Raw genomic sequence first — 15,730 nt, forward strand, 5'->3', positions numbered from 1 at the left:
TCTCTCTCACTCACCCTAGTGTGAACAAGTCTCTTGGGCCTGGACCCCCTCCCGCCCAATTACTAATCCTGGTGTAAATCAGGACTCCACTAGTATCAACAGAGTGATGCCAAGATCAATGAGAGAGGGGAGTGCCTCAACCTTTCCTTTTGTCAAACATGTTTGCCATGACAGCTTGTTGGGACATGTCTCCCTCCTCCTATCCCTGCCCCCACAGAGCTTCTGGGCAAAAAAAGTGAAAACTGAAGAATGTCAGCAGCAGACTGTGGATGGGAGCATCCTGCCAAGGGGCCTTACAGGAACTGGGGTGCCAAGGGCTCATCTTCCCATTCTCATCAATGGGCAAAGATCTCTGACTGGACTATATCTGCTGTGATGCAGCAGGAATTCAGTCCTTCCCAAGCTCCTGCACTCAGTGTTAGGCTTTTAGGCCCAGTTCACTGTGTAAGGCCATCTGCCTGGGGACATCTCCATATCTTCGTGGTGTTTATCCTCAACACCCTTATCCTAGCAGGCAGGGAAGGGCTGTTATCTTGTTTCACACCTCAGGGTCCAAGGCAGAGAACAGTTAAAAGTCTTCTTTAAGATCACACAGGAAGCCTGTAGGTGAGCTGGGAATCATGTCCTCTAGGCAGAAGGAGTCTTGGGCTCTGCCACTGACTATTTGTCCTTGGACAAGTCACATAACTTGCCTGTGCCCTGGTTTCTTCACCTGTACATGCCTACAGATATTAACTACACACCCTATTTAGGTGCTTTAAGATCCTCATATAGAAGGTATCAGAGAAGTATAAAGAATAAGTAGTAAGGATGCTCCTGGGGGTTTGGCAGTGGCGAGAAACACTGCTCAGCTCAGGGCAGGCTGCAGATGAAAGATCAAGGGCTTCAAGCAGTCATTTTTTGAACAACATCTCCATATGTGGGAGATGTCCCCACAAGTAGAGACAGCCCATATCAGTTCCCAGTGTACCCTGCCCTCGACCTGGGGAGGAAGCTAGGAGAGTGCCAGAGGTGGGCAAGCAAGAGAAATCAGACTGGTGGTGCAGATTGACAAGTGCAGTCCTGGGAAGAAGGACAGGCACATGGCTGCACTAAAACCTCCCCAGGCATCAGAAACTGGTTTGCTCCTGAGGGCTGCAAATCCACATACAGGTCCTGGAGGGGAGCCTTGACATGCATAACTGGTCTGCGTATGCAGACACAAGGCTTGATGTAGGCAAGGAAGCACTAGCAGATTTTGCAGCTGTCTCTGGTGCTAAGGCAGGGGCTGGATGGAGCGGGCTTTGTGATCCTGACCCTAAAAAAGGAGATCCTAGTTGTAGCAGGAGCAGGGTTTGTCACCTATGATGGACAGAGCTGCACTGAGGCCAGATAAGCAGGTGAAATCCTGAGCACTCCATGACTAATACAAGGAAATCACTCTGTAAGGAAATGAATGAGGAAGTTGGTGCCAAGTGTCAGGTGTGTACTGAACGGATATTCTTCTTCCCTGGGGTATCCCACGTTCCCCAGCTGCATGGCCTAAGGTCAGGCTGCTCCCCTCCCCAGCGCTATCTCCTTCCCAAGAGAGCTAGCTATGTATTTAATCTCCTGACATTTCTGTCATGTGCCTTCCCCAACAGTGAACTCTCTCACAACCAAATAGAAGAGCTGCCCAGTTTCCACAGGTGTCAGCAGCTAGAAGAAATGTGAGTAAAGACATTCCCTCACTCAAGGCTTGGTTTGAAGTTGGGGGCGCGCTTGGTGACAGAAATGATCTTGGCTCCAAGGTACCCCAAGGGATTGAACAAGCAATGGGAGATCCAGTTCCTAGGACATAAAAATGCAGCCAGGCCCTTTGCTGGAACTTGAATGGAATAGGAATTATGGGGAGAGGGGGGTTAAAAGTTCATTTCATTCACACTGGATGCAGGACCTGTGAAGTGAGTGCAAGAGGCTCGACGTGGAGCCGAGTCTTTTCCAGAAGATGGGACTTATTAATGATTCTCATTTAGTATTTGTATTCTAGTAGTGTTTAGGAATCCCAGTAATGAACCAGGACACCACTGTGACAAAACAAAAGGCTTAAACCTGAGAGCGTCTACTTGAGAGTCCTGCCGTAAAAGGAAGGACTGGACTGGACTGCACTGATGTTACTTTAACCTAACATGGAGTTTAGTTCTGGACAGTCCCCGTTGTCATCTGTCCTGTAGTGTTAGTAGTAGGCCTGTGCGAGTCGGCAACGATCCGATCCAGCTTCGGATCTGGCCACTTCGGCTGGCCACGATCCGATCCGGAGCTCCAACCAGGTTTCCGCCTTGATCCAGCCAAAGCTTCGGAGCCGCCTCGGAGATCCAGCCATAGGGTATAATGGGGAATCAATGAAATATCTATAACTTTGTTATTTCTTGTCTGATTTGGATGAAATTTGTAGGGATGGTAGCCGATGCTGAGAGCATGAAACTTGCCAAGTTTCAAGAATATTGGTGCAGGGGCTCAGGCAGTTAGCTCATGTTGTGCCGTGCGCTACAGTAGCTATGCCATGAACAGTAGGCCTGTGCAAGTCGGCAGCGATCCAATCCAGATTCGGCTGCAGCCGCTTTGGATGGCCGCAATCCAATCTGGACCTCCGGACCAGGTTTCCGCCTCAATCGGGCCGAAGTGGCTCTGAAGCTTTGGAGCCGCTTCAGAGATCTGGCCATAGGGTATAATGGGGAAATCAATGAAATCTCTATAACTTTATTGGGTTGTTTTTTTAGTCCAATTTGGATGAAACTTGCAGGGACGGTAGCCTCTGCTGAGAGCATGAAACCTGCCAAGTTTCAAGAAGATCGGTGCAGGGGTTTGGGAGGAACTGTTCCCCAAATTCTTGAAAGCCAAACTTACATCACAGCTCTGTGTCATACCACAGGGGGGTCAAAACTGCAGGGCTGGTAGCTCTTACTGAAGCCACAAAGCCTGCCAAGTTTCAAGATCAGTGCAGGGGTTTGGGGGGAAATGCCTCTCAAGCTGCGGACAACCAAAACTGGTGCCATGGGTGACATTACGTGTGTTCAGGCGCAGCGGGATGACAGCTGTAGGGATGGTGGCCCCTGGTGTGACGCCTGCCAGCTGTGAAGAAGATCGGTGCAGGGGGGTCCTGGGGCCCTGCACCCCTAGCTGCTGGCGAACAAAACTCGTGCCAAGACTGTGTCTGTCCTGGGGCAGTTGATTGTCTGTATTGATTCTTCCCTCTTCTTAGCCTGGTGTTGTAGGTGCTAATTGATGCTGGTTAAGTCGTTATGTAGTAGCTAGGTCCTGTGTATTGAGCTGGGCCCTGAGTCCCTGGTCCCTGAGTGAATCATGAGTGATTGATCGGTAACTGGGAACACAGCAGCTGAGCAGCCAGGCCTGCAGCAGTGTCTCCCCTCCCCGCCCCAAGACAGACAGTCGGTCCCACAAGCACCCATGGCACTAGTTTTGCCTGTCTGCAGCTTGAGGGGCAGTTCCCCCCAAACCCCTGCACCGATCTTCTTGAAACTTGGCAGGCTTTGTGGCCTCAGTAAGAGCTACCAGCCCTGCAGTTTTCATCCTACTATGTTGTAACGCCTAGATGTAAGATGAGTTTTGTTTTCAAGAATTTGGGGTGCCGTTTCCTCCAAACCTCTGCACTGATCTTCTTGAAACTTGGCAGGCTTCATCCTCTCTGCAGAGTCTACCATCCCTGAAAACTTCATCCAAATCAGACAAAAAACAACAAAGTTATAGGTATTTTATTGTTTCCCCATTATACCCTATGGCTGGATCTCCGAGGCGGCTCTGAACCGCTTCGGGAAGCTGAACAAGGCAGCGCTTCGACCCGGATGTGCTGCTTCTGACCCCGAAGCATCCGAAGCTTCTCCGGATCCGAAGTTCTGTCTGAAGCCTTGCACAGCCCTAGTTAGTAGGTCACTTATCACTGTGGTATCGAAGGCTAGGATTGCCAAAAGGGAGTTATACATCTGCATCCCACTGAAGTTGCCCTGTGTCCTCTGGTTCTATGGCTGCAGATTTAGTCAAGTAATTCAGCAACTTGCCATGGAACTGTTCTCCCCAATTTAAGTTTAACATACATTATGTTTCTAGCCATAGGCAGATCTAGGATTTTCAAGGTGACGTGCCACATCATCTGCACCCCATCACATATAATACAACACATTTTTCTCCAGTTAAAAAGAAACTAGAAGCTTTACTAATGGGGTGGGGGTAGCACTATATAATCTAGCAAATTGGTGCACATTCTAATCGTTACATTAGTTTTTGCTTTGATCTTAAACTGAAAAAATATAAACCTAAACACACACAACAAACTGGGCAAAAATAGACATAAGATAGTGTCATTTGTCCTGTAAGCATCATAGTTAAATGCATTTCTCTTACTTGGAGCCATAAAAATGAGTTCTAGCCTTCTTGCACTTTTTGGCAGGACCTCTAATACTAACTTCACTATCAGTCATTTCTATACAAGTTAATGTTTTCAGCTAGAGCTAAAAAAAAAGAAAATTGCTGTGAAATTAAACAGAGATTATCAGGAACAGTTAACAGACAGCAAAACTACAGAAAGGATAGTTTGAATAAGGTAAGAAAGGTAGCGAAAAGGCTGGGAGACCCCTCTGGCTCTCCTGAAAACAAAAGAGAAGCCTATAAAAGATGGCAGCTGGGAATTACCCTCAAGGAGCAGTACACAGTATGGCCCACACCTGTAGGGATTGGATTAGAAAAGCTAAGGCAGAAACCAAATACAAACTGGCAACAGAAATCAAAGACAATAAAAATTCCTTCTTTAGATATGTAGAAAACAGAAAAAAAAATAAAAGGAAATATAGGACCTCTGAAGAATGCAATGGGACAGCTGACAACCGACACTCAGGAGAAGACCGAACTCCCAAATGAATATTTTGTATTGATATTCCACCAGACAAAGGACATTAATGTACCAGAGAGCAAGCTGGATGGACACGGTGGGGGTGATCACCCACCTATCAGTGAAGATCTTATGAGGAAATACCTAGAGAGGCTGCATATCTACAAGTCAGCAGGTCCCGATAAACTGCACCCAAGGCTGCTGAAAGAACTGGCTGACGTCATCACATGACTGATGACAAAGCTATTCGAGGACTCATGGTACTCGGGTGAGGTCCCAGAAGACTGAAAGAGGGCCAATGTGGTGCCTATCTTCAAAAAAAGGAAGGAAGGTAGACCCAGGGAATTATAGACTGACCAGTTTGACTTCAGTCCCTGGAAAAACTTATCAAAGAATCCGTTACTGATAGGCTAACAGAAGGCATTATTCTAAATGACAGCCAACATGGCTTTGTTGCAGACAGGTCATGCCTGACCGCTCTCATCTCCTTCTATGATCAGGAAACTCATCACCTGGATAAGGGAGATGAGGTCAACATCATATACTTGGATTTCAAAAAGGCCTTTGACTTGGTTTCCCATGATGTCCTAATGGTAAAATTGGCAGGTTGCAACCTCAACAACTTAACAGCCTGGTGGCTAGGAAACTGGCTCCAAGGTCAGACCCAGACAGTGTTAACAGAACCGAACAGACATGGTGAAAGGTGACCAGGGGTGTCCCCCAAGGCTCAGTATTCTGACCATATGTGCTTTTCAACATATTCATCAATGATTTGGACACGGGTGTGGAAAGCGTACTGGCAAAGTTTGAGGATGACACCAAGTTATGGGGAAGTGCGGTCACACTAAAAGACAGGTTGAGGATACAGGCTGACCTGGACAGGCTTGTAAAATGGGCGGATCTAAACTTGATGATGTTTAACACTGAGAAATGTAAAGTGCTGCTACATTAATCAGCACCACAACCGAAGGAGACCTGGGGGGTCATGACTGACCATAAAATGAACATGAGCCACCAGTGTGATGCTAGAGCCAGCAAACTGAACGACACTCTGGCATGCATCAACCAATGCATCACAATCAAAACTAAGGATGTTATCCTCCTGCTCTAGCCAGCATTGGTGAGGCCACAGCTGGAGTACTGTGTCCAGTCTGGGTACTGTAGTTCAAGAGGGATGTGGAGAAGCTGGAAGGAGTCCAAAGGAGGGCCACATGAATGTTTAGAGGTCTGGAGAACAGACTATACGAGGAGAGGCTGAGGGACAAGGGACTGTTCAGCCTGGAGAAGAGAAGACTCGGAGGAGACTTGGTGGCAGCCTTTAAGTATATAAGGGGTGAATATCAGGGGCTAGAACACCTGTTCACCAAGGTAACTTGGGGGAAGACTAGGAATAATAATCATAAACTAATAGAGCATCAGTTCAGATTAGACAGTAGGAAAAACTTCTTTACAGTTCATGTGTCCAGAGCCTGGAATAGACTCCCCCACTGCCAGAGGTGGCACAGTCGCCTTCCCTGGGGATCTTCAAAAGATGACAGGACGCTCACCTTGCTGAGGTCACCTGACCTCAGCAGTCTTTCCTGCCTGGAGCAGGGAGGCTGGACCTGATGACCTCTGAGGTCCCTTCCAGCCCCTAACTTCTATGAATCTATGCATAGTGGCACATCCATCCCATTAAAAAGGAGAGGCGGTCATTAACACTTGTGGAATAGAGAGAGATTAGCAGGGATTAGGGAGCTGATAAAAAGCCATGAGGTCAATTGACTCTCTCAGCTCTGCCTGAATAGAAATGCTGCTGCCTCTCCCCAGCAATTGTGGGCTCTGCCTGCTCCTTGCACTCTTTCTCACACCTTTCGTGCAAGTGGCAGTCACGGCCCCTGCTTCTAGTAGAGGGCCATTCCTGACTCCAAGACCGGAGACCTTGCAGTGTAGTGGAGCACTCCCATGCTCTGGAGAGAGGTGCAGCATAGAAGGGAGGCAGCTACCCAGAAGGGCTGGGGAACATTGGAGCCTTTTACTGTCCCAGACAAATAAAGCTTTGCAGTGCAGCGAGGGTGTGAAAGGGGACACTGTCTGAGCCCCAAAGTTGCACGCAGAAACAGAGAGGGCTCTTGGCATTAGGTTGCTTTGTTTCTTGACCCACTTACCCCTTGAAATAAGAGCAGGTTTTATGAGCTCTAATGGCAGCGACTTCCGCTGCGGCGGCACTTTGTTCTGCTGCCAGGGGGGACAGGGAGCCCGGCAGAGTAAGAATACTGCCTTAAGAACCTCTCACACCAGCCTCTCTGTCTTTTCAGTGGCCTCCAGCACAATAGGGTCCGTGAAATCAGAGCAGACACCTTTGGGCAGTTAATGGCCCTGCGCTCCATGTAAGTATAGTTTGGGCTCAGTTGGCACTGAGAATGGCTTGGATCTTTGTTGTGGGGAAAAGGGAGCCCTGGGCACATTGCCAGATTGATGCAGGCCATACGGCTGAGAACAAGCAAAACTTGGGAGCATACAAACCCCAAGCCTCCAGGCTTGGGCCTGCATGTAGGATGCCAGCCAAAGGATTTGAAAGCATGTGAAGCCCCAGGCAGGGGTGGAGGATGTTTGCCAGTAGTAAGGCCACATACGGTTCTTGAATGACTCACAGATTTGGAATGGATTTGGCTGATTTGGCTTGGGACACAAAACATTTTTTTTTTTTAAAGGATAAAGCCGATTGGCTTCTTGTGGGCCAAGATCAAGTGTAGTCACTGCACTGGTCTGCAATGTTCCCTCTAAGGTTTAGTGATTTGTGAGCAATCCTGGCTGGGAGTGTGCGGGTATCTCTGTGTGCCTGCCCCTCCCCGCTCCTGCAACAGCCTGTGGTCAGGTTGGGGCGGGTGGGGAGTCACCGGATGCAAAGCCGGCAGTGGCCGGGGGGGAGCATTGGTGCCCCCTTGCTACGGCACTGAGCATCCCCCCCAGGCTGGTGCCCGGGGGCCATGGACCTCTGCCTTCCCCCCCACCCCGCTGGTCGGTACGCCACTGTGTGCACGGCATTAAAAAGTTATTGCGCAGCATGCTTTTTTAATTGTGCACAGCTGTGCACGCGCACAGCTTAGAGGGAACACTGCTGGTTTGATACCCAAGCCAAAATGCAGTTAAAATGGCACCATGTAGTGAAGGGTGCATCCCTGTCTGCATGCGGACAGGACTCCTACAAGCGCCTCATAGTTAGCTTCCCGTTGACCAGCTTCCGGTGAGAAGCTCTCGGCTGCGTGCCAAGTTTATGGAAATGAGAGACTCCTCCCTGGCTTGCTCCTGTGCCCATATGGCTGAGGGCAAACAAAACTCAGGGGCATCCAAACCCCAAATCTCCGGGCTTAGGCCTGCAAGTAGGATGTCTGCCAAAGGATTTGGAAGTATCTGAAGCGTGGAGGATACTTGCTGGTAGGAGGGCCACATAAGGTTTTTGAATGATTCAAAGGATTCGGAACTGATCTGGCCATTTTGATCTGGTACCCGAAAAAATTTCCAAAATTTTCCTATATAATGCTGATAATGGCATTGTATGGAACTAAACTGTAGCACTGTGCAGAGAATACACATTGAACATATCTGCAACAGACAGTGCATACATGTTTCACCTCCTAACCACATCCAACACCCATAGCCCCTACATGCAAACATGCACACCACCACAGAAACTATGGACCCTGAACATGTATTACACACATCACACATTAACCACAAATGTACATGTTACAAACCACATGCTCTGCCCACACCCAGGCATACAAACATTATACACACTACAAACCATTCATACTGACTGATCCCATTCACACACTAAGTATACCCCACCCCCCAAAAAATACACACGCTTCAGATGACACTCACCAGCTACACTTTACACACTATACATAGTAATTACACACATTAAGAAGTCATAAATTTGAACATCCTATATGCAATACCTACTAAGCACACACAGACACACATACGGACACAACTACATGCATGTTGCATCCCCTCATGCACATTTGCCTTACTTGCATGCAGGCTCTGGCCCCAACTGCCCATGCAGACACAAGGCTGAGTACCTCGCCTCACCACGTGTGCACTAGAAGGGGAAAGTGCTTGGCTCAAAAGCCTATTATTCTGACTGTAGGGGAAAGCCAAGACCTGCACAGTGCTCAAGAGTTTAGACATCTTAATGCAAAAGTATCTAAACTTGCAAAAATAGACCCAAATGGGGAAAGATCTTTCTTCAGGGCTGAATAGGTGATCTTAGCTGAAAAGCCCAATGAGGGAAGCTATGCCATTGTCACACTTCCCTCTAACCCAGGTGCATCAAGCTCACTTGAATCCCCAGGCCTTATCAGGACCATAGGTCTCTTTGCATGCTGGATCTGGGCCTAGTGACAGGGTGGCATGGGGATTCATGCAGCTGTTGCTGCCCTCACCCCCCCCCCCCAACAACATGCATGCCCATTGTGGCTCCATAGCTGGGAATTCAATGACAGGCCCCATATCCCCACTCACCCAGCCCTCAACTTCCTGGCCCCTCTAGGAGCCCAGTGAGCTGAATGAAACAGCTTCAAATCTAGCCCATGGGTCATGTTTCACAACCTGATCTAAGCTGACAGGACCTGGTTTTGGGAAGCTGGGCTTAGAGTCCCAAAAGCTGGGAGACAGAGGAAAGAAGAAGGGAGGGATTTAGAAGGGACATCATACTGAGGTGGGACAGAGGGGGTGGGGAGTAGAAAATGAATGGGAAGGCAAAGGGACCTCAGGGGGCTGTACAAGGGATATGTACAGAGTTGCTGAGAGCCCAGCTTTCCTTACAAGAAATGTGTCTTCCCAGGGGCTCAGTGAGAACTTGTAGTGCTCAGCCATAGGTTGTAGGAGGGAGCATCTGCATGCAATGCCTCAACCTTTCTGTCTAGATAGCTTCCCACTCACAGGCCCTTGCTGTTCTGCACAGTCACCGTCATTGCCTTGTATTTGCCTTCCAGAGACCTAAGCTGGAATTGCATCCACTTCATCCATCCTGAGGCCTTTGTGACCCTCCACTCACTCACCAAGCTGTAAGTTGTATTGATAGTCTTTTTGCAGAGGAGCAAAGAAAGCATGCATGTGGGGGCTCCACATTCTCTCACTGAGCTGCCAAAGTCTACAGAGATAGAAGACAATGACATGGTGTCACTTAAGACTTGCACTTGCTGTTCCTGTCTTGAAGAAATCTTCCCAGAGCCCAGCCTGGGCCAGACTGACTCCACAGCTGGGAGATCTGTTAATAATTTCTGCCTGGCTCCTCCCCTTCCCTAATGGGACACAGGGATTCTTCATTGATTACTTTAATTAGTAGCTTATAGCTCTTCAGCCTACCTCTCTGCAGCATGCTGCTCAAGTAGTCAGTAACAAGGGTTAGGGCCCCCAGTTATAAGGTGTATTGAGAGGAAAAGACAGATTAATTGAAGGAGGAACATGGCATACCAAGATATAGAGAGGTGGTAGGGTGGAAGGAGGTGTATTAGGGTAGGTGGTTGGATTGATAAAGGCAGGGAGGGAGAAGGAGATCACCAAAGTTGAGCTTTCAACAGCAGTACCCTGCCCACAGTGACTGTGGTATCATTTTATTCATCACCAAAATGTGACCAGCTCGCAGTTAGCATCATGCAGCGATTCAAAGAATCTGCATCATAGCATCATGTATTAGACATCAGTCGGGTAAATATAGCCAGGCCACATACAAAACCATCCAGTCTCTCAGTTAACCTACCTCAGATCCACAAAACCCTAACACTGCCTGTTTCTCCTTCCCTTTCCTCAAATAGAGACTTGACTGACAACCAGCTGGTCACCTTGCCACTGGATGGACTGGGTGGCCTAACCCATCTGAAGCTCCAAGGCAACCCTGCACTGTCTGAGCCCTTCACCAAGGAAAGCTTCCCGAAGATGAGGTATGGAGTGGCACTTGGTTTGTCCACTGCCTGGTTGGCACTCAGTCCCTCCAGGTCCCAGTTAACCTTTATCCTTCTATGCAGATGTCTCTCCACATGGCCTTTATTTATTTCAATCAGTCGCCTGTTCTCCATGTTTACTGGATGTTTTCCTGCCATTCCTCCAGGCCAGCAGGTTGGATAAGTCTGGCCTTGTGCTAACATCCCATTCATCATTAAGAGCCTTCCATGGGAAAGTGATGTTCCACTTAACATCCCATTGCTCCCATCCCCCAAACAAACACATAAGCAGAGCTCATGAAGCAGGGGGCCCGAGCCCAGGGCTTCTCTGAATGGAAAACATTCTCGGAAGCCAGTCCCAGCTAATGACATCCAGCTTTCCTTCAGTAAACTCTGTTTGTGTGGCCGCGTCCTGTCTGCTATGGATTAATGACAAGCCCAAAGGGGTCAAATTAAGCAGTTAAGCAAGACAATGCTGTAGGAGGCTGAGTCCACTGCTTCACTGGGAGCACTGGCTTATCGACACGTATATTAGCAGAGGGCTCTTGGTGCTGCATCCTTGTGCCCGATGCTGAGTGAGCAATGGTGTTGCTGCATCAGTTTCGCACAAAGGGAAAGGCTGGTATTTCAAAGTAGCCCCTGCTTTGGGATGTCAGTGTTTGGGTGTGCACATATTTTCAAACATATGCACACCTCAGAGTTCCTGCCCACTTCAGTTATAGCTTCGGGGGCTCTGCATCTCTGTGCTGGTCAGCACTGCTGAGGAGGCATTTCCCCAGCATTGGTGAGCCCAAGCATACTTCTCTTGTGCCCTGTACACCTGCACACTCAGGCATGCTCCAGACCTGAATGTTTGCCTATAAAGGTGCTCCCAACCTGTTTCCAGCAGCTGCACTAAGGGGCATTGGAAACTAAGGGCTCAGGAACAGCCATAGAGAGATGAGGCTTAGCAGTCTCATGGGTGCATTTCCCATTTGGAGAGTGCCTGGAAACATGGGTGGGCAAAGTGTGGGCAGGGCATGCTTGGGCCTCCCACATCAGGACCTACTGCCACAGCGGTATACTCAAGCCCTTTGAAAATAAGGCCCAGAATATCTCAAGTAGATCCAAGACCACATTTGAAAACACTGGTCCAAGCAGCTCACAGGCTGGTGGGAATAAGCTTTAAGTGGCTGTTGAAATCTATCCAGTTTCAAGGGCTGTGCTTGGCTTTGTCCCTTTGCCAAGTGGCAGAGGATCCCAGACAACTGGAGGGCTTAGCACATCCGATCCTGATATTTCATGTTAAGCAATTCAGTGATATCGGGCCAAATTCAGTTGTCACTTGCAGAACTGTAAGTCTCCCAATTTCAGTGGCAAAGGTTTGGACTGTCACCACTGTGACACATAGGAAGGTGGCTTTGCACCATCTGATCCCTCTAGAACCTGGGGGCATGGGTGCCAGACGCACCTCAATCTTAAAAGCTGCCCTCTGTGAAGGAATCATCTGGTAATAGTTCTTAACCATATACACGGATCTGCACTTTCTTCCCACCTTTCAATAATAGGATTTAACGTAGAGTTTAGAGCAGGAAGCAGGTCTGTATACAGAGTTCCCATAGCTTCCCTGGGGTCATCCAGAAATGTTTGGTAACTTAAAACAAAAGCATATTTTTAGAATATAGAGTTTCACCAGATTTACTAATCCTGTCAGAACACCAGAAGATCTTAATTGCCTGGAAAACTAGAGGCTGGCTTGACTCAATAGGCAGGGTTTACAGACTTCCAGCAACCAAGCCAGAGTTTGCTGCATTTGCAAGGAGGGTGGGGAGCAATTTCAGGCTGAGGGTGCTGATATTTCACCCTGATGATATTCAGCTGCTGTTTAATGAATCTTGTGATACAAGATATGCCATATTTCCTCACATACAGCACTCCCCAGAATAATACACACTTCATTTTTGACAAGCAAAACAAAGAAAAAAAGATTTTTCCAGGGTTACGGTTGCATAGAGCAGAAAAGAGGCTAACTGTTCAGATGACTTGCCCTCCCTTTCCTGCTTAACTGAAGCTGAACCCCTAGCTGCTGCTGAAAAATGGTTTCCATGGGTAGATCTAGGATTTTGAGAACAGCTGGAGTCTCCAAGGCTGTAAAGTAAGAGAGAGAGCAGAAGTAGCTAGCAGACAACAAAATTGCCCCTGGAAAGGTTAGCTTTGATTAGTGGAAAATGAAGCCCATTAAAAAAGAGAGACCACTGTTAACACCTTTGGAGTAAAGAACAATGAGCTGTTAAATCAATTGGAGTTGAGAAAACATAGCTAGGTTTCCTCAATGTATTAGCAGAGAGTAGCTTAGTGTGAGAGGGGCATCAGACTTTGCACAGAATCTGCCCTTCTTATTCTAGCCTGAAGTCCTATAGTAAAGAGGACACTTTCCAGTGTGCCTAGCCTTGAAGTAGCCTTTCTTTAACAATGCCTAGTTACTGCACCATTAGGCACCTAGCCACAAAATCCTTTATTTTGGGTTTTTTTGGAGCCATCCATTTGTTGGATAACTATTTTTCTGTCTCAGTAAAAGTGAGGACCACAGTCTCTGATCTTGAGAGCTTAGGGTGGTGCAGCTGTAGGTATGTGGGCACCCACCAGGGGCTCTAGTGCCAGGTGGGTACTCTCCCCCAAATTACAAAGCTGACATTTGGTGATACCATCTTGTCTAAGAGCCCACTAGGCTGGTCACTAAAAATGAAGCAGGGGAGAGACATGGGCTCCCAAGTGGTATTTTCAGAAGTACCCAGAAGCTGCTTGAAGCACTGAAAGGTAGGGCTGTGCGAAGCTTTGGGTGCCGATTCGATTGGGAGGAGATTCGGTGGCCGAATCTCTGAATCCGAATCAAATCAGGGGACCAGTTAAAAGGTCCAAATCAATTCAAAGCTCTCCAAATCTTCGGCAAAGTTTCAGAGAGCTTTGATGATTCGGGCAGTCCCCAGTGGCTGCAGCAGGGAGCCACAGCTGACTCCGAGCTGGTAAGTACTAGGGGTGGGGGAGGGGTGCTGGGAGAGGGGACCATGGGGGGACCCCTGTCAGCCCCCCACCTTCCCTGCTCCCCCAGTCCCCCTGACCCCTGCCCCGGCCCTCCCCCCATGGCTGCCCCCACCCACCCCAGCTCAGTACTTTTAAAAAAACCCCGGTGCTCCCCAGGTGCAGGGCGATCCCCACTGGCCCACACTGTGTGGGGGGCTCTGCACGAGCCCCCCAACTCCCCCCACCCTGCTCCCCCAGCCCCCCCTGCCCATGGGTGCCCCACCTGGGCCAGCTCTGGCCCTTTAAGAAAAAAAAGCAAGAAAAGCCCCAGGACACCACTCCTGCAGCAGCCTTAGGGCTTCAGGGGCTCGTGCAGAGCCCCCCACGTGGCGCAGGGCAGCAGGGGACAGCGAGGATCGCCCCCAATCACCAAATCAAATCACTGTCCCCCAAATCGGCCAAATCCAAAGGGAATATTAGCCACTTTGCACAGGCCTACTGAAAAGGTCATTTAAGGAAATACAGTTGCAGGTGCCCAGGAATCATTTTATGGTTTGTGACTCCTTAAAATTGTCAGCACAGAGTTAAAATACAGCCCCATACACACACATATGACCACTGCACACTGGAGAGGTATGGCTGGTGACACTAAACAGAATGGCTCCCTGAGGTGTCATGAGTTCATTTTTGCAAGGAAAGGGTAGACAATGCTAGCACAGAGCTAAGCCTTGTCATGAAGCTCCTCCACTTTCTGCAGGTTTAAATACTTGATTCACATCCTTTATTATAACTTGACCTGCATAATAAGCCATACAGGAGCAGGAGACCCAACTTGCATCGCCTTATGCCATCTGAGCCATTCAGACCAGGACACCCTTCTACACTGTCATTTGCCTGGGTATAAGTGATACACAGTGCAAGGCAGTGGAAAATCAGATGTCAAGGGACATGAAGTAGCTAAGATACCTGCTTTCCCTCTTTAGAGTCCTAGAGGTGCCCTACGCTTACCAGTGTTGCGCCTATGGAGCCTGCAGCAATTTCTTTAAGCTATCCAGTCAGTGGGAAGCAGAAGACATGAACCCTGAGGATGAGGATCTCCACAAGAGGACAGTGGGATTTTTTCCTGGTCACGCCGATAACCACTGTAAGTAAATTTGGTGGAACTGTGATCAGTTCATGGGCTAGATCACACGCTGTTCTCTTGGACCTAGCCCTTCATTCACTTACCCAGAAATAAATCAGGAGTAATGCCATTGGAGGCAGTGGAGTTATACAAGGTAAAAGAGAAGCAGGAGGACTAAGAGTTTGCCATGCCTGCCTGTCAGAGGATGTATCATTTATTGTGAATGATGACACCAAGCCCTGCAAACTGTGGGAGCTGGGCTGGAAATCTCTAAGCATCCCCATTTTGACAGAATTGCTTGAAACTTTGTCATGGGCTGGATGCCTATGGCTTCCCACTCAGAGCAGAGCAAGCTATACCCAGGCCCTCCAGTCTCCTTTAGTTTCAAGACTACTCATCACTTCAAGCAGCCTGCAGCAGGTTGATCATTGGGCAGTCCTGTGACCCTGGTGTAATACAGCTCTGAGGTAGAAGGCCGACCCAACCACATCTCCATCTCTGGACTAACACCCTTAGCAGGGACTCTCCTCAGGGTTAAATGCATGAAAACTGGTTGAAGAGATATGAGAAAATATGAAAAGCTAAACTTGACAAACTGGAAATTAGAGAATAAAATGAAAATTGGCCCACCTTTCCTTTTCTGCGCAATTGTAATAACAGGGCAAAGGGCTAAATAGAGCATGACTAGAAGAAAAAGTCAGCCTGCAGAATCAAAGGGCGCATCCCCCTATGCAGGGGTCTGTGCTTGCAGTGGCAAAAAAAAGTAACGGCACAAATTTGTGCCGCTATGCACACCCCTTCATGTGTACTTTG

General features: G+C 48.5%; 1 protein-coding gene across 1 annotated transcript in view; it reads left to right on the forward strand.

The window, feature by feature from the left end:
* Window positions 1-15,730, forward strand: part of LGR6 (leucine rich repeat containing G protein-coupled receptor 6) — a 214,234-nt gene that overhangs the window by 180,594 nt on the left and 17,910 nt on the right. Inside the window, exons 12-16 of the mRNA XM_014609405.3 lie at window positions 1,623-1,688; window positions 7,159-7,230; window positions 9,847-9,918; window positions 10,669-10,794; window positions 14,778-14,938. Of these exons, the coding sequence (XP_014464891.3) occupies window positions 1,623-1,688; window positions 7,159-7,230; window positions 9,847-9,918; window positions 10,669-10,794; window positions 14,778-14,938 (497 nt within the window). The remainder of the gene's footprint in view (window positions 1-1,622; window positions 1,689-7,158; window positions 7,231-9,846; window positions 9,919-10,668; window positions 10,795-14,777; window positions 14,939-15,730) is intronic.

The sequence above is a fragment of the Alligator mississippiensis genome, chromosome 14 (assembly GCF_030867095.1).
Source record: "Alligator mississippiensis isolate rAllMis1 chromosome 14, rAllMis1, whole genome shotgun sequence".
NCBI classification, from domain to species: Eukaryota; Metazoa; Chordata; order Crocodylia; family Alligatoridae; genus Alligator; species Alligator mississippiensis.